This window comes from Physcomitrium patens, chromosome 12, assembly GCF_059467195.1.
Source record: "Physcomitrium patens ecotype Gransden chromosome 12, ASM5946719v1, whole genome shotgun sequence".
Taxonomy (NCBI): domain Eukaryota; kingdom Viridiplantae; phylum Streptophyta; class Bryopsida; order Funariales; family Funariaceae; genus Physcomitrium; species Physcomitrium patens.
This window is the reverse complement of record NC_143421.1, coordinates 3,082,837-3,100,198: the sequence shown is the minus strand read 5'-3', so window position 1 is coordinate 3,100,198 and position 17,362 is coordinate 3,082,837. Positions and strand designations below refer to the sequence as shown.

General features: G+C 36.3%; 2 protein-coding genes, 1 long non-coding RNA gene and 1 pseudogene across 8 annotated transcripts in view; 3 read left to right on the top strand and 1 right to left on the bottom strand.

Moving 5' to 3' along the window:
• Positions 1 to 1,744: 1,744 nt before the first annotated feature.
• On the top strand, positions 1,745 to 3,213 carry LOC149987994 (uncharacterized). 4 transcript variants are annotated; one of them, XR_016505689.1, is made up of 4 exons: positions 1,745 to 1,867; positions 2,085 to 2,254; positions 2,581 to 2,687; positions 2,959 to 3,213. It is a non-coding gene; the product is annotated as an uncharacterized LOC149987994 (long non-coding RNA). The 4 variants fall into 4 exon arrangements; XR_016505688.1 differs by having other exon boundaries at positions 2,085 to 2,326; XR_016505690.1 differs by having other exon boundaries at positions 2,085 to 2,326; positions 2,581 to 2,785.
• A 6,168-nt stretch (positions 3,214 to 9,381) lies between these two features.
• Positions 9,382 to 11,185, top strand: LOC112289993 (uncharacterized). The gene is made up of 2 exons (XM_024535822.3): positions 9,382 to 9,754; positions 10,569 to 11,185. The coding sequence occupies exons 1-2, from the start codon at positions 9,514 to 9,516 to the stop codon at positions 10,967 to 10,969; spliced, it is 642 nt and encodes a 213-aa protein (XP_024391590.1). The 5' UTR covers positions 9,382 to 9,513; the 3' UTR covers positions 10,970 to 11,185.
• Positions 11,186 to 11,710: 525 nt separating this feature from the next.
• On the bottom strand, positions 11,711 to 15,894 carry LOC112289992 (uncharacterized). Of its 2 annotated transcripts, none has more exons than XM_024535820.3 (7): positions 14,990 to 15,894; positions 14,006 to 14,546; positions 13,531 to 13,586; positions 13,271 to 13,380; positions 12,757 to 12,898; positions 12,401 to 12,560; positions 11,711 to 12,136 (listed from the first exon to the last, which is right to left on the bottom strand). In XM_024535820.3, exons 1-6 carry the CDS (start codon positions 15,416 to 15,418, stop codon positions 12,432 to 12,434), a joined length of 1,407 nt encoding a protein of 468 aa, XP_024391588.1. In that variant the 5' UTR covers positions 15,419 to 15,894; the 3' UTR covers positions 11,711 to 12,136; positions 12,401 to 12,431. The 2 variants fall into 2 exon arrangements, with proteins under 2 accessions (XP_024391588.1, XP_024391587.1); XM_024535819.3 differs by having other exon boundaries at positions 12,468 to 12,560.
• LOC112289892 (ATP-dependent zinc metalloprotease FTSH 5, mitochondrial-like) overlaps positions 15,533 to 17,362 on the top strand; it is a 37,351-nt pseudogene continuing 35,521 nt past the window's right edge. The window contains exons 1-2 of the transcript XR_016505655.1: positions 15,533 to 15,536; positions 15,732 to 15,917. The product of XR_016505655.1 is annotated as an ATP-dependent zinc metalloprotease FTSH 5, mitochondrial-like (transcript). The remainder of the gene's footprint in view (positions 15,537 to 15,731; positions 15,918 to 17,362) is intronic.

Below are 17,362 nucleotides of genomic sequence, written 5' to 3'. Positions count from 1 at the left end.
ATGATATAGACCTTTTTGATTATAATGAATTCTGGTTAATTTTCTATATGGAGTTTGGAGACATCACTTGTAAAAACCATGCAATTCCATATTATTCTTCTATTCGAGAAAGACCTCTTGTAAATCAAAACTTCAACTAATAGAAAAATGGGCAGATCTAAAATTTTAACCAACAAGAGCACATGCAAATAATTTCATTTTTTTTATCCCATTTAACAACACATGGGCCAGGAACTTCAAGGTTTGTTTTGGTGTGAAAAAATATTAAAATAAATTATACAGTTTTGTGCTCTATGTACCATATATATGTAGGTGTATGTATGCACTAAGATATCTCTGTTGTGTTTGAAAACCACTCTCAAGATCTGGAGGTGAATTGTTGTCATAATTTCATGATGGAATATGATTTTTGTTACAGTGTAGGGTCATGGAGGTTGTGTATGTATAGTTGGCAATAAAAGCATGCTACAACTGACTACAATGTCACAGGTACCCATCATGTGCATTACTTTGAAATGCATCAAATGTATTGTTTCAACTTTTAAATTTATTAAATTGCCAAATTTTGATTCTTTAAAAGAAATTAAAGAATAATGGATAAAATATTTTTAAAAAAGTTATATATATATATATATATATATATATATATATTTATACATGTAAACAGTGCTTTTTATGGTTTTGTCTTTTTCAGAAAATTGTATTACCATATTCTTGAATGAATATATTGCATTAAATTTAAATAGAACATAAAGGAGACTGAAGTAATTTATTTAGCCCCAATGCAATGTGATGTTTAATCTTTGCTTAACACATCTATTACAGTAAGTTTACTTGAAATAGGCTAGAGCGTTTCTGTCACCAGTGTTGCAAGGAAAAATAAATAAATAAATAATAATAATGCTGAATTTTATTAAATTTGACAAAGATAAAGTCAAAAAATGAATATTTTATGTATGGGGGGGGGTGGGTAGAAAAAATAACAAGGAATTACGAAGATGTGAATCTTTGACAACCTACCAAAAGATTTAATTCTTGATTGAAAAATGTTGTTAAAATGATATTAAAGCATTGATTCAAAAGAAGATGTATACACTAGTTATTCTCAAAAGAAATCAATAGAGCTACCTAAGTTCGACAATAATAGATAAATTCTTCATTATGTGTAATAATTCATCTGAAGTAGAATAAATATTGTTCACATGAAAGAAGGGTGATGGTATTTGATTTAAAGTTGATTATCATTTACTTTTTTTTTATTATTATTTTGTTGTTATTTTCCTATACAGAAGATGATTTTTTTTTTTTTTTTTTTTTTTTTCTTTTCTTTTCTTTTACAGTAGCAAATTACAACTAGAAGGGGGGGGGAGTCCATAGATTGAATTTAATCGTTAATTTGATTAATGAGTTAATTATTATCAATTTATTGAAATTGATTACAATAGAATTATTGACGAGCAGTACCTGAATTGGAGTCGCATATTTCCAATTGATTTCAAATTTTTATTTGTTTAGAATGTGATTTAATTTAATTTTTTTCAAAAACTATAATTTTTTATTAGTATTATTTATTTTATAGTAGGAATATAAACATGTTTAATGTGCAAGAGACTAAGGCATGTAGCTTTATCATCCATCCTAAATTTATCGTCGCACAATTTCAGTTTCACTGGATGAGGATGAAGATCGGTGATGAAGTTCGATTCATCGCCTTCACCTTCTGTTCATCCACTTCGGTAACCTAGAAAGCAGCTGTGCCTTCGACGTGCATTGACTCATCGCCACATGAGTTTTGTTCTTCGTTGAAGCTTCATGCGATGGAGTCTCTGCCGCAAGGAGTAGCTGAAAGATGGCTCCACACACCACAGTAAGTCGCGTGCAGGCATCACCTCGACGAAGAGAAGCGCAGAAGAATGTCAATTAGTCTCGGGCGTGTTCGTTACGATCCTCCGAAACTTTTGTCTGCTAAGTCTTGTCTCAACTTTTTTTGTGACTGAAACAGCGGGACGCCGTGGCATTAATGCTGCCTCGAGCGGTGACGACGTTATTTGATGAAGCAATTAACATATGCTTGTGATTTTTAGGGCCGTGGATCTCGGGAGACAGGAGACCGAGACCACCGGGAGTTGTCTACTTGTAGCAGAATTCAAAACTTTCTGCAGCTGCTGCTGCTGACTTTGAGTTTGAAGAGCTGCATTGTTGATTTCTCCTGTTTCTGGATCATGGATGGCATTGCCTCATCGGTCTTTGTGTGGTAAAGCTACTCTTGTTGCCTTTGATCTTTGACGGAAAACTTGACAACGAATGTCGTAACGTTTGAGACAGTGTAATGTTCTCTGTACGCTTTCATAAGGTCAATTTTTTTACAATATAGTTTTATTGCAGCTATTTTTTTTTTTTTCATCTGCTGTGTATCGCGTCTTGACTGTTGCTATTTCTTTGTTTCTTTGTTTTTTTTTACTAGACGATGTGTGAAATAATTGTGGGGATGTCTTCATAGAAGAGCATCAGGGATACGGAAGATTGCCAAATTTCGACTTCTTCCTATTGCCTCTTAAAAGAAATGAGTACCATGTGCAGATGGCTGCTGCTGCGCAGAAACTGCAGATGCTACCATCAAAACAGCATCAAGAGCATTATTAGAAGTTTGACGAGATCCAGAAAATCGGTCCCCCTGCTCTTTCACGGTGCTTACCACCGCACTCTCAAAACTAAGCAGCTTTCTTTGCTGTATCACGTTTGAAGCTTCATCCGAGGTCTCCTCGCATAAGTTGTCAACTAAAAAGTAATCATTTTGGCTTAATTGTAGGATTTGGCATTACTGATGCTATCTAGCTGTGCGGCAGAAAGAAAGCAGTATATGTAATTGAAGTTTTGTTCTTGTTTCCCTAGAACAACTGAAGCATATGCATTGATTAAGTGTTTCGATGGTCTGATGTAGTTTCTTCAATCTGGCAGGTGTTGCGAGTTCGGAGTATCAGTCTTATGATCACAATGTTTGGTTTGGGATCTCTTTTTCCTGATGGTTTCTCTGCTTTGGAACAGACTGATTTGTACACATGAGTATCTGGGCAGGATAATTCTCAACCACATACTTCTCCGGTATACTTCTCCAGTAGGAAGAAGTAGGAATTGTAATTTACGAGCTTGTAATAATTATTTCACTTCGGTTCCACTTCAATGAAGAATCGGATATAGTGAACATCTTTACCACACTCGGCTAACACAACTTGGCATTGCCAACCGCAGTTCTGTTCAAATTTATTTCCTGATTTCTGTAGGTTAGAACTGTAACGGTACTGCAGTGGAGAAAAGTCCTCCAAGGTGTCAGTTCTAAGACCAGCCCCAACCCTGCTTTGGAAATGGTGCAGTACCTGCAGATGCGGTGAGTGACAGCCAAACTAGGATAGGGCACATCAACCCTGCCGCCACCCCTCTAGTCATTTAGAAGGCCACTTCATTCAAAGCTTACAGCTCGGTAGTTCGATTTTTCCAATCCAATATTCCAATATCCATGGATTGGATCTTTGATATGGTGTTTGATGGCAAAAACACAATCTCAACATTTAAAACCTCTAAATCACTAGTAATATGCAATGGTGTATTATGTAAAGGAGTAGAATCTAGCAATTTTCCTATTTGACTTGATTGTTGGCCTTCTTAAGTCACTCTTGGAAGAATACGTTCATCATCAAATCTTATTTTTTTACCAATACCAAAAACCAAGATCTTCATCTAATTTCTTCTTAAATGTGCAAAGCTCTGATTGTATGCTTAAGAAAAAATGACAAAAAAATAATGTGATCTATCTATATTGGTGGTGAATATAATTATAATTTGACTTTTGTCTTTCTTGCATCCTTCAATTTGCTTTTGTCCAATTGTCTTATTTGGGGCCATTAAATAAAATACCCCCTATCTTGTCTATGTTTTATGTATTTAAAAAAAAAATTAAGTGAGTTTTTCTTGAATAATAGACAATGCTTCTTTAATAATATGCATATTGGCTAAATTGCTCTTACCATGGAACTTAAATAATTTGAAGTGGTGTCAACTTTTGAACTTGTTTATCCATCCATTGGAAAAGGTTGGAGGTTTGGCCATGCTTATAAGATTTGTAAGCTTTTACTTTCTTTCTTCTTGATCAAGTTTGTTATAATTGCTATATGGTGTGATTGACATTAAAGGATTCATTTTTCTAAAGCGTTGTCTAACTCAAGATGCTTTGTGGTGAATGTATGTTGCATGAAAAAGCAATTTTAGTACAAAAAATGCATTCAAGTATCTTGTCTTAAAATCAACAAAGGTTGTAAAGGCCAAAAAGCATACTATGACATCAAGACTAAAAGGATTTAGGTTGTTATATTTCTTTTTCTTTTTTAGAATGATGCTGATGGTGCCTTGAGTTGGATGCTCTTCCAAGCCAAACTTTACTTCAATCTAATGTGTAAGGTTGCTTTAACTCATGTGAGAAGACTTTGTATGCTTTTGGTATATTTTGAGTCTCTCTTGGTTGGTAAGATTAGAGAAGTGCTTTGTATTTTGCATGTTGGTATTGTGTGCTCTGTAAATTGTATGGCAAATATGATCTTGTTGTAGAAGTAGACTGAGTTGAATTGCAATTGTGCAATGGGCAAGTGATTGGGTGCCAAGCCCTTATGCCACTTGTGACATGGTGCAACCAACCAATCAGATGGTTGTTTTCTAATATATGATAAATTATCATCTATAAGAGACTCTCTTATATCCAATATAGTCATTTAATTGATAGCTTTCTTGTCCACAAATGACTAATTCCAACTCTTTGTTTGAGAAAGTAACCACAATTAATATTTTTGTAAAACAAAAGTTGTTATAAATTGCAAAATATAAGTATATAATAAATACTAAGCTCTTTAATCTTTCACATATATTCTATTATATTGTGTAAAAGTTGGTAGTGTGAGGATAAATCTTTACCTCCCTTCGGAAACATCTTAAGAAACATTGTGTGAGCATGCATCTGCCCACCGATGATGGTCGGTTGATCGAACAAAAGATTGGTAAGCGGTATATGTATACATATAGTTTCTCTTTTAAATAAATCTATCGGCTGAGTTCCAAATCTTGTTAAAAAAATTCAAATTTAAAAGTCATTTATCTAAATATCACAGAATTTATGGTGCAAATGACAGTAGCCCAGTAATCAAAGTCCAATTGCCATTCAACCACTCAATTTATCACACCACAAAACAACCTGTTACTTAGCAACAAACACATCACAGTCCAACATTACACTAATAAACTATAAACTTGTAATGTAAAATCAGCCATCTACACATCCAACACCCACTATCAAAACTAAAGGAAGAAATCTACCGACAACGTCAGACCACCGACGTTCATATCGATGAGGTCCGTTAGCTGATTCTAGCTGATTGTGATTACAACTTGTGTGCACACCTTGCTGTTTACGGGATCCCAATGCTGATCTCCGATGATACTCTTATTGTCTCGGATGCATGAGAGCTAGAGATTTGCTGTGGATCCACGTTCAGCTTTAGTGCCGTTCCACCGCAATTGGTGTGCCTGCGAAGATTGAACCTCTTTGCAGTCTATTGGTTGCTACGATTCATGGTTTTCGATGTAGGTTTCAGACTGTCCTGTGTGAGCACTTACTGCACACGTAAGTTGAGCAAGGCGGATTCGGCCACTGTTACGGTCCCTGAGTTTGGAGATCCGTGGCATGCACCAGCTGTTGGTTCAAAGCGCACTTCGGCTCCAGCAAGCCGACTTCGCTTAGTTCAGATCCAGCGAAACCTGCATTGCCTGTGGGGTGCAATGACTTTTATATATATAAAATCAAACCAGCATCTATAAAGTTTCTAAGAAGCTTTTCTATAAGTTATTATAAAATTAATTTATTTTTATTTACTTCTACCTATTCATATTACCTAAATAATAATTATAATAAATATATATTTTTTGACACAGATGAATGATGAAATCTAGTGATATTGAAAACCATGGTGGCTTCAAGATTGGTAGTGGTTGTAGAAGTCCATAAAGGTGATGTTCAAAATTCTTGAATCTTGAACAAATGTCACATGAGAGGAGAAAGTCTTTTACAGTCTTTTTCCTCTAAATTGTATAGTAAATTACAATATCATTTATTTCATATATATATATAAGACATAAAATCTAGTTGTCTTTGCTAAATTCATTACAAGGACTATTTTTTTCAATAGTCAAGTTCCATGTGGCATTTTTTGTAAGCTATTGGGACTTCTTTTTTTGTAAGTTGTCTCTACTTTCATTGACATACTACAATCAAAGCATCTCTTTATGGTAATATTGCTTTAATTATGTATATTTGAGATATTTAGCACATTTATTGTTTATTTTTCTATAATAATAAAAGTTAAAATCTAGCTCTTACATATAGTCAAGTTTTGTTATTTAAGATAAAAAAAATACAATTGATTGCAACCTTGATTGTAAGCAAATAGTGATAACACAAACTCTATCAATCGCATTAGAATTAACTTATATAAAAATCTAATTATATGAATTGTAGCTTCTATAATACTAATAAGGATTCAAACTTCAAACACTATTCTTATTACGCCTAAGGAAAAGAATGGTCACAATAGTAGAAAATCAATGCCAAAGTTTTCTTAATTCTAATTTGATGAGCTTATAAAGGTCCTATTGCCACATTAAGTCCTTGTTTATCAACTCCAAAGCCTTGCCTATGACCAAAATTCCTCTATAATAGCTTATTGTAAGTATAAGACTTGCTTTCATAATATTTGGAAAGACTTTGCAATTGTTGTTCAAAGTCACAGTTTATATTAGTCACTTAGAATTTATACAATACAATTAGAACTAGCACTCTAAACTAGTTTGTACAATTGGTGTCACATCTACAATTCAAAATTTGATAATGCTTGGCTTATTCAATATACTAAGTATTTGTAAAATTTTGTGTTAATCTAATAGTGCAATTAAGAGATATCGAGGATTTGATATAAGAGAGTGTTAGAAGTGGACAATTTGGAGTCAAGTATGGTTTCTATGATGTCTAAAGATTTAGTAGTTAGATCAAGGTGAAATTTTGCATAGTGTTAGAAGACTTCAAGATCAAGTTATATAATGATTTTAAATTAAAGTTAATGGTTGAAGAAGGAGAAATAGCTACTGGAACATGTATATTGACTTTCAAGTTGGCAGTCAAGCCACATCAATGCAGTTTTTTGGACTTTTTTCACAATTTGTAATTTGGATTGAGCTGAATTTTTCTAATCATATAGAAGACTTATAGTGGAATTTTTATACAAAATTCTGTATCAAGTAGACAATCAAATTAGGTGTTATAGCTCACCAAAGCTTATTGGTTAGGATTAGGGCTTGCAAAGAGAAATCAAAATTACCTAATTATAAAAGTAATGATGCAATTGGAATTTATGTATAGTTGAAATTACTAAAAAGATTATTTTTAAGTACTTTGTATTGATTTTAAGGGCTTTTGAATTGAAATTTGAATTATATTCTTCTTATGTAGATGAAACCTTTTAGGATTTTTTGAATATTTGTAAAATAAAACTTCACCTTCCACAACCAAGTACTTGGTACATTTCCAAGGAATACAACTCATATTACAACATACTATAAAAAATAAAAAAATAAAAAAATAAAAAACCAAGAACTAATAAATGGCCAATATCCACTCTATGATTTACTAAGATCTATTCAATATCAAATACAAAGAAGAAAATAAAATAAAATAAAATAAAATTTGATAGAATCTAAAGTAGCTTAGACTTGTATTAGTAGGGATGCAACTATAAATTAGGATTTTAATTCTATTAATGCATTTTAATTGGTGGATTGATTAAAAACATATTTTAAAATAATTTAATTATAGTAATATTAAGATTAAAAATTCTTTTTTATTATTTAAGTATTTATAAGAATTTTAAATCATTTAAAAATTATAAAAGTCTTATTAAAAAAAAAGTAATAAAAATAAAGTCTTGATAAGTCTTGAAAGCTATTATCTTAGTTAATTTAATATTTTTATTTATTTTTAAATATTAAAGATTAATTATTAAAACCAATGTCTTTATCAGTCTCCTATTTACATGTATTATTTATAAAAATCGTATCAATGAGTAGCTAATAGTTTAAAAAAACACAAAAAAGAACTTCATGTCATTTAAATTAATTATAAAAAATAGGATTTTTAATAGATTTAAATTTATTTTATTATTATAAAAATTACTAAGGTAGAAAAATATAATCTTAAATAGATATCAGTATTATAAAAATATTATAAGATTATTTAAGTTTTATTTAGGATGTTTTATAAATGTGATGGATGCGATCGTGAGGGGGGGTGGTTGGGTTGATCGATTGGCTATCAGTCGTCACAGTGCACAGTCTCCGCATGGTTGGGTTATGGTACCATTGCTCCGATCACAGGGATGCGGTGGGCGTGAGATCTGCCACGCCGGCACGGCACGGATCAGCCACACACCCTGTGCACAACGCATTCTACCCGTTTGGATTGTGGAACTGATGAAGCAAAAGGCCTGTGGGGAGGTTGATTACTCTTTGGAAATGAGGTAAGTGCAACAAAAAATAGTGTTACAGAGATGTGTAAGTATATATGTGTGTGTGTATATATATATATATATATATATATATATGTGTGTGTGTGTATATATATATATATATATATATGTGTGTGTGTGTGTGTATCTATATATATATATATATATAGAAACTATTTCAACTTGTTTGAGCGAAAATTGTAGTGTGTCAATTTTACATCACCTGATCTGATCTCACTTTTTAGAAACTCCATTCGATACATATTATTTCAATTACCAAGGTAGTTCTAAAATGTCACAAGTTGTGCTCATAGTATCACTATTTTGTTCGACCAATGTTTGTATCCGTGTAACACATTTGCAATTAAAAAAATGTTTAATGTCACAAATTTCTTCATGCCGAAATAAAACAAAAACAAAAAGAAGTGATTCTCGATACAAATGGAAGACAGATTTTGAAGAAAATCATAAACCCAGATTCAAATTACTCTCTGAAATCCAACAACCTGATTTGTGCGCATAGGATGAAGAGCTTCGTGTGTGAGGCAGTTGCAGATATTTTCGTATTATTAAAGCAGTATACACCATGTCCTCCTGCTTCATGGTTTAGAAACCTTCCGATGAGATTGGCCGATACTTGGTGAGTATCTTAGAGCATCGATATGTGCAAGAAGGTTCTGAGGCGTGGTCATCACCTTCATATTATGTACACAAAGACTGATATGTTGTTGTACCTGCAACAGTAATTGGCTCCATTTCGGAATCATGGGATGTGGCATTGCTTGGGCTCAAGCCCTGCTTGTGCAGACTTGCAGCTGCATCATCTTCCCCATTCACGACTAATGAGCTGTCTGGAATCGTCAGCCATCTTCCCCACTGAACTCAATCGCAAGGCAGGAGAAACTAGGAGCCGGATGAGATGGTAGCGTTCGGCAGGCGGCCGAGTTCGAGGCTAGACTGCGTTGCCGTCGCGTTCCTCGCGGCTATTGCAGGGATGGTGGTGCTCTCTGAGCTGCTTCGGCAGATGCCTGATGATGGCACAGGCTCTCCTCTTCAACCCTCTTCCCTCGCGAGCCTCCGTTTCCTGCAACTGGTGGAACTAGATTCAGGCTGCGGCGACTGCATTTCTAATCCGTTCCGCTCTTCTGGTCAGTTCGCAGGTAATTAATGTATACATATTTGCACTTATCTCCCCCTTTCTGTCCCTCTCTCGTGAAGGGTGTTGTAGTAGCCTGGACAACCTCCAGTGTATGACCTTGATCGAAGCTCCACAGCCAAGAAGACGAGATTGAGTCGGTTTGTGTGTGTTAGATAATGGTTGCTGCTACGCCGTGAATGTTGTTCAGAGTGGTGGTTGTGGTGCCGTAGATCACATCATCGGCAACCATGACACGAGGTCGACAGATTTGAAGACAGGCTTCTTGAATTACATGTGAATCTTGTTGCCTTCCCGATCTACGGTTGAGCTCGCCAGTGTTTAGTTGTTCATGGAAATTTTGGTTGCTTGCATGCTTTAATTTACGCTTGTTCTTCAAGGAAATGGTGAAAATTTGATGATTCAAAGAAAAACTTTAAATTTTGAATTAATTTTGACTCAAGCTCATTCTGGCTTCCACAAGGATTCATAAAGGGTTCATGTTTCTTAATTTGTTTATTTTGTGAGGTGAAATAAAACCTCTCGTTTTATTAAAAAAAAACAAAGAAAAGAAAAAAAGGACAGATTGCTTATCAAGTTGGAAGTGGGTGAAGAAGTTTATATTGGTTGAGAAACTTATTCTTGCTTCAATCCATCTCATAATTTGTAACCTCCTTCACAAGTGTAAATACAGATAGATTTAATTTGTCACGTCATACGAAGGAAATGATGAATGGTGGGATTCCGTGCGTGGCGCAAGTTGAGAGGAATAATCTAAAATAGAGAGAATGGAAGGCTCCCACCCACATGGTAGCACTGATCGGATGTTTGCTTTGCAGGGTCGGGGGACTGTCGGTGCAAGAAGCAGAAGAAGCAGAAGCTCGATTGGCGATGGGATCCTTCCGCAGCCCCAACGTCTAGACTTCTCGGTGGCTCCGGACGTATGATCAATTCCAAAATCCACTTCACCCCATCAGCTCAGCGGAACCAGCCGTTTTTGCGACGCACCCCGGGGATCGACTACAGTAAGACCGAGAACTCCACCCACTACCTCTGGGATACTCCCGATCCAGCGCCCTACCCTCAAGAGGCCCCCGAGCCCTCTCTGAGCCTCCCGCCCATGTTCTCCGATGATTACTCGCATCTCGACTTTCGGAGCGGCTTCATCCCGCAGCAACCTGAATACACCACAGAGCCGCCCCTCTCCTATTCCGATTGGGTCCAGCCTCCAATCGCATGACACACAACTGCATTGGAATCTTCTTCGTTTGGTGCGTTTGTGCTGATTTTGCTTCGAAGGAACCCTCCATCTCGGTATCAGAATCTCGGGTTTGCAAAGTCTCGACACATTCTAGGAATCGACATCAACACCGACATCGCAGTATCGACATATTCTAGACACCGACACTGAAGTATCAATATATTCTGGACACCGACTTCACCTAAGTGTTGACATGTTCCAGACACCCACACCGATGTATTGACATATTCTTGACACCGACATCGAAGTTGTCAATGCTATAAGGAAGATTTTTGCTCTGTTCAAGATGAAACAGTATTTGACTTGAGACTGATGTTGTTGTTAAAATCAGGATATTATTGTTTTGTTTTTTCAAAGTTTTTATGAATAAACATGAAGTAAGAATGAACATTGTTATAGAGCGTTGAATACTTTGGTGAATTGCAACCACATCATTAAATATGAGATTGTTTATTGTAATGTTTATCGTAAAAATAACAAAATCTTAAGTTAACAACTATTCTAAACATATATGATTCCATATCCTTGCATTTCAAAAAATATTTTAATGATTGATCTGCGGAATTAATTATTATTTTTTTTGTTGATATTGTAACAGATTGTTGCTTTCTATACGAAAGACGTAACTAATTTCAATACACATATTTTGACATCAAACATACATACATTTGCTGCTGTGAGCGTGGTGTTAAGGGATTCCTAGAAAGATTGCATGGAAGATATGTGAATAACCCAGAAAACTTCTGGAGAAAAAAATTTAGACTTAAAATGACTGAAATAATCTCAACCTAAAACTGGTCATCAAAGTTACAATTCGCTGATGAATACGCTGCAGCTTGTGCCTAAACTAATTCGGCCTAGCTCATCAATGAGGTTGCCAAAAACTGCCCCTTCTACGGTAAGAGGTGAATCAATAACTCTAAGCATCGGCTAAGGTGTATAAAGCATTAGAGTTGGTATTTTGCAGCCGTGCAGAGGAATCAGCGCATTTATCCAGAAATATTAGTTTTGGTCTGTGAGGCCCAATGCCTCCTTTGCAAGCCATTCAGTATTATTTCCTCCAGCGAAGATGTACATTTCCAGTAGCTCACGTCGATCTTCAAGTGGTAAGTATGTCAGACCTCTAGCAACCATGTCCATCTCTGGCTGCAAGGGTTCCAACAAAATAGATAGGTTAGCTGTGCACTGTGGATCAAAATATGAAAAACTAAAATTCCTAAGACTATTTGTGAGTACTTCGCATGTCGTTGTCTGAAGCTGCTACGTTACAAAGTCGACATCCACATTTAACCGCGTTTACAATGACTTGCTGTTAAAGTGCTCAGAGCAAATGGGTACCGAACAATTAAATAAAACCCAACTGTGGGCATCATGAGCTCCAAATCGTAGAGCGGCTTGAATCGAACTTACACACTAATCCGCCATTGCTCGAATGAAATGATCAGTGAAATCTCAAGGCAACGTCGAAGGAACGTACAGAATTACGATTTGGGCTGAAGTTTTCATGAATTCGTATTAATCCTTGAAGCTCCTTGTGTGCAGATTCAATTTCGCCACGCTCATGTAATGCCTGTCCGCAAGCAAGGAACCGCTTAAAATACAAACCAAACAAGTGAAAAAAAAGCATATCACCAATCCACTTCCAGTGAAACTGTAGACAAACATGACATTTTTTCATCGAAAACATTGAACTTTGACGTCATCGAGCCAGCACCGAACAAAAAAGCAGGTCCAAGCTCATGAACAGATTATGCGGAGTCTCTTACCCATGTCTGTAAGAAAGTTGCTCGTGTTTGAGCTGCGACAGAAGCAATAACCATAATGGCTGCTTTTTTCACGTCTATTCCAATATTGCGAGCTAATCCTGCAGTAAAGTTGACCACGCCCTCATTTGGGAACTCGACGCCCCTGGTGATCATGGAGCAAAATTTTAGCTAGTGTCATCTCAAAGAAAATCAGAGCAGGTAATCAAGTCTTATACTTGACAACTACAATCAATGCGTTGAGGCCAAACCCATAAGGAAGCTAACAATAAAATCTAGTAACTGAATTACCACAACTTTGAAATAAGCAGCCAAATTCATCAGACCAGGTGTGTCAATATGCTAGAATATAGAGACTAGCAGCTCTTCTAAGAGTAGCAAAGCGAATTCAAGTGAAAATCAGGATTTTATGAAAACGTTGACGAAATATTGAATTAAGAGAAATGAATAAGATTATATTTCTAACTCGAAATACATTATAACCGTCATACTTGGTATTGAGTGTAAAGGACCATACCTTATACAAGCATTATGAACAAGTTGCAAGGCAGTTCGATAAAAGGCATCGCGTGTATTCGTTGTCCCAAACTTGACTTCAGCTCCATAGTTCCGACATAGTTCCCGTAACTGCAAAAGATGTTATGACAAGAATAATATAATTATTTTCGGCAGTATCGCAACTTCCTCGTCATAAATACGTTAAGTAAGATATCGAACCTTACAGTAAAAAAGAAAAAGAAGAAAAAAAGAAAAAGAGGCGACACATCAAAAGCTCACCTTGATTATGTTATGACTCTCAAAGTCTATCCCGTTCATTCTCCTCTCCAGCATATCTGAATCAACATGGTTAACGTTAGTCCACCATTCCAACTTGGCGCTCCACGCCTACGCGACCTCTCATAGATCAAAGCTGAGGATCCCCCTCTATATTGAAGGTGTGTCCATCTGAAGGGAGAGGATATGAAATAGTGCGTTGCAGAAAAAGAACAAACAACTGAAAATAACTAATTAAGTTAAAATATATTCTACTTAGCATTACTACCATTTCTACTCAACACAACCTGTACTGAACACGAAAAGCACTACCATGATGCAAATAATCTCAGCTTCAATCACACCAATTTAAATATAAACCCCAGTACATATTCTCCACATCCTTCGAACGCCTCATTACTCGCTTAACTAAAAATCTCATCCAATAAAAGTCGTACACTCTGTAACCGACTTGAACCAGGTTGCCATAGCTAAGTACCATTCAGGAGAGCATTGGCCTCTCTTTGTGCCTGAGCAGTTGTCTCCGAAGGCAACTTAGGTGCTTGCTCAGGACCAGGCCACCAAGCTGGTAATCGTGTCTCACTTTGAGATTTTTTGAACGTGAAAGGATCAGAACCCGCTTTTAACCGATTAAGCTCCTTTTCAGAACGAGCATCAGTCTTTACATAATCCAAAGGACTTAGTCCTTGAACTGAATTACGAGCAGACCACTTGAAAGGTCCTCCTTCCCAGAGCTTAATTCCATTCTTCACGACAACCTCCCTTCCACCCAAACTCCGATCTCTTACAGTCCTAGGCCGGTTGAAACTATCAGCCCAACCCCAATGGAATCGTCTAGCCCATGCAAGAAATACTCTAGAAAATACAATCATCAGCACAGTCCATAAAACAGTCCGACCAGCGAAGTCAATGGTCGACTGCTTCACTGCAATCACCACGCGTTTGTCGTTTCGAACAGCCACACTGGTGCGAAGCTCATTCCACGCCTGTTTCCCCTCTTTAATAAAAGTCACACCTGACTGGACAGAGCGATCAAACTCAGACTCTTCTCATAGCAGCGGTTGAATGTTAAAAAATAACTCTCATGTAATCGCCGAAATCAGAGTAATCATGTCCTCAGTGCAAAACTTGTTAGACAACCCTCACTCAGGAAATGCCTGCTAGTTACCCAGTTTTCTACTGACAACTCAGCTGGGAATATCCTCTTCACCATAACGAAGAGATTAGCAATCAACAATTCTAACAATTCTAACAATTCAACAATAAAAATAAAAATAAAAATGAATACAACATGTACTATTGGGGACAATGGCGCAGCAAGCATGGTATTGATTGTGAACTCACTCGAGACGCCTCATTTACCCTGAAATCCGCTGCCAAAGCACATATAGGAAAAACAAAACAAAGTTTCGTAAAAATTAAAAATTAAAAAAAAGTCGAATCCCAGGTTGAAGCGAGCTACCTGTCTCACATTACCGGCAGATGACACGAGCGCCTTCTTGGTCGACGATGCCGCATCTGCTGCTCTCTGCTTCAATTCAGCAAAATCAAGTGTAATTTCTACCTTCTCGTCACCACGCTGTTTCCTACCCGAATCCACTGGAAGCTCCCGCCTTCTATGATGTCTTCTTCCCCCTTGACAACGCACCGGAATTGGCAAGGGGGCAGAGGAAGAGGAAGGGAAGGAAGCAATCCTAAAACTTACCAACTCGCTCAACACTCCAAAACCTTCACCAGAAGGAAACGCGGTGCCCATCCCATGACACCCACTGCCAACATCACCGCGTCTCAGAACGCAACCCCTACCACGCACCCCTAACTGAGCGTGGACAACTCGATGCTCTCCCCACAAACCCCGCGCAACAGCCGAATTCAACCCATGGAGCATCATGTCCCCCTAAAACCCACAACCCACAGCACAATCCCGAAAATCCCCAGCTCCCGAAATACAAAAAAAGAAAAAAACTGGGTTCCTCTCTCCCACCATAAACGAGCAATTGAGGAAATGGGTTGGGAGAATAGTCACAAAGCAGAGCGGCGTATCCTCCCCCACACACAGACAAACCCCAATTGAAGAGATAGGGTATTGGAAATGGCTCAACGAGGGTGAAGCAGCGCACTGGGAGAGTCAGGCTCCCGGCTCATCAGCGGCAGTAGGAGTTGAGATTGAGACTGAGGTAGAGAGTGAACTGGGTGTGCTGCAGATTGTGAGCATGCTCGGCATCCCTGCAACGACGCCAGTGAGAGTCTGTGTGCGTCGCATCGCTGCAACTGCTTCTGCGACGACGACAACGACGAGGAGCGAGAGCTTCTCCTCCTCCGTTTAGGGTCCACAACTGCTGCGACCCCATCCGGAGACGAGTTGGAGGAAACGGTTATTGCCCACAAGGGTGAGCGAAAGAAAGCAAAAAATTATTAGTTCGTTACCCTCCCATTCGATCCCATGTATGTGTACACGTGTAAAAAGTGAGTAATTACCAAGTCTTTCTTTTTCATATTAAATCTCTCTCTCTAGCAATAAATGGTTTTTAGGTGTGTGATTTGTAATATTGTTTGTTTTGATGTTGTTGTTTTGATTGGACACAAGATGGTGTTTGTTGGCATTGATTTTAGATACGATTGATGGTTGTGTTGTTGTAGACATATGATGTGATTGAAGATAGAAATTGATCTTTGAGTAACTTGATTAAAGCGAGAGTATTTTGCAAGCTTGTTTTGGTTTTGTGGTTGATATGTAGAAGTTAATATATTTATTGAATAGAATGGTATTTTTGTTCCACAATTGCAAAGAAATTAAAGTTTTGTTGTCTTTAAATTAAAGGAATCTCTAGGTAGACATCTCTTTTTTATTGTGTGCACAACCTCCATACTACACATCCTCACATTTACACTGTAAAATTCTTATTTATATTAAAAAATTTGGATAAATTTATTATATTTTTTTTATAAATAAATTCAATAAGTTTTTTATAAAAAAAATTAAAGAATTACATGTAATGTATTATGTTTTTTTAAATATAAATAAATAACACAAATAATAAAAATAAAAATAAAATATTAAAAGCCATTGTACACAAATCTTTTACTATAAATTTATTATAAAGCTTATTAGTGTTAATAAGATTTTTCTTGTATATATGTATAAGTGCATTGTTGTGATGTACGTTGCTTAGTAATTAAAACTTAAGTAATTATGTATATTTACTATTAATTTAAGCTTGTAGTTGAATTGCTATTAATATGATGTTTATATAGTTGTTGTTGTTGCTAGTTGAGAATTAGATCAATTTGTCATTAGATTCCAAAAAACATTGCATATCTCTTACTATTTTTAGAATCTTTCAATCTATCATAGTTTAAACTTTCTTAGGATTCATAATAAGCAAATTATTTAAACTACTTAACAAGAAGCTCTTACAATTGTGTATGCTTCGAAGAAATATATGCAATATTTGCTTGTCAATATGCCTGTTTTTTATGTTGATTATATGACATTAGTTTATGTGGTCGATAAACTCCAAGTATTTGATTAGATTGTTAGATGGTTACTATTGTTCAAAAAATATGACTTTACAGTTATTTACAAACCAAAGACGAGTTATGGAATGACAAATGCACTATCCAGATTGCCAAATGATGAGCCAACAATGGTATGGAGGACTAGACCAAGAATATTAGTCTATTCTACATTCAACTTGATTAGCTAGTTGATGTTATTAATTACCTCAAGATATCTGTTACTTAGTTCAATGTGATCAAAGAAGAAAAAATGAAGCTGATCTTGAAGTTGTTTCCATATACGATGATCAATGGAGTGTTGCATAAGAAGGGCCAT

What these genes read in the sequence shown, in the direction of transcription:
- LOC112289993 (XM_024535822.3), top strand. Translation starts at nt 9,514, where the DNA reads ATGGTAGCGTTCGGCAGGCGGCCGAGTTCGAGGCTAGACTGCGTTGCC. An exon ending in CTCTTCTGGTCAGTTCGCAG is followed by an intron (nt 9,755 to 10,568) that starts GTAATTAATGTA and finishes TTTGCTTTGCAG; the next exon opens with GGTCGGGGGACTGTCGGTGC.
- LOC112289992 (XM_024535819.3), bottom strand. Translation starts at nt 15,418, where the DNA reads ATGATGCTCCATGGGTTGAATTCGGCTGTTGCGCGGGGTTTGTGGGGA. An exon ending in CTGCCGGTAATGTGAGACAG is followed by an intron (nt 14,547 to 14,989) that starts GTAGCTCGCTTC and finishes CGCTCTGTCCAG; the next exon opens with TCAGGTGTGACTTTTATTAA. An exon ending in CAACTTTCTTACAGACATGG is followed by an intron (nt 12,561 to 12,756) that starts GTAAGAGACTCC and finishes GCTTGCGGACAG; the next exon opens with GCATTACATGAGCGTGGCGA.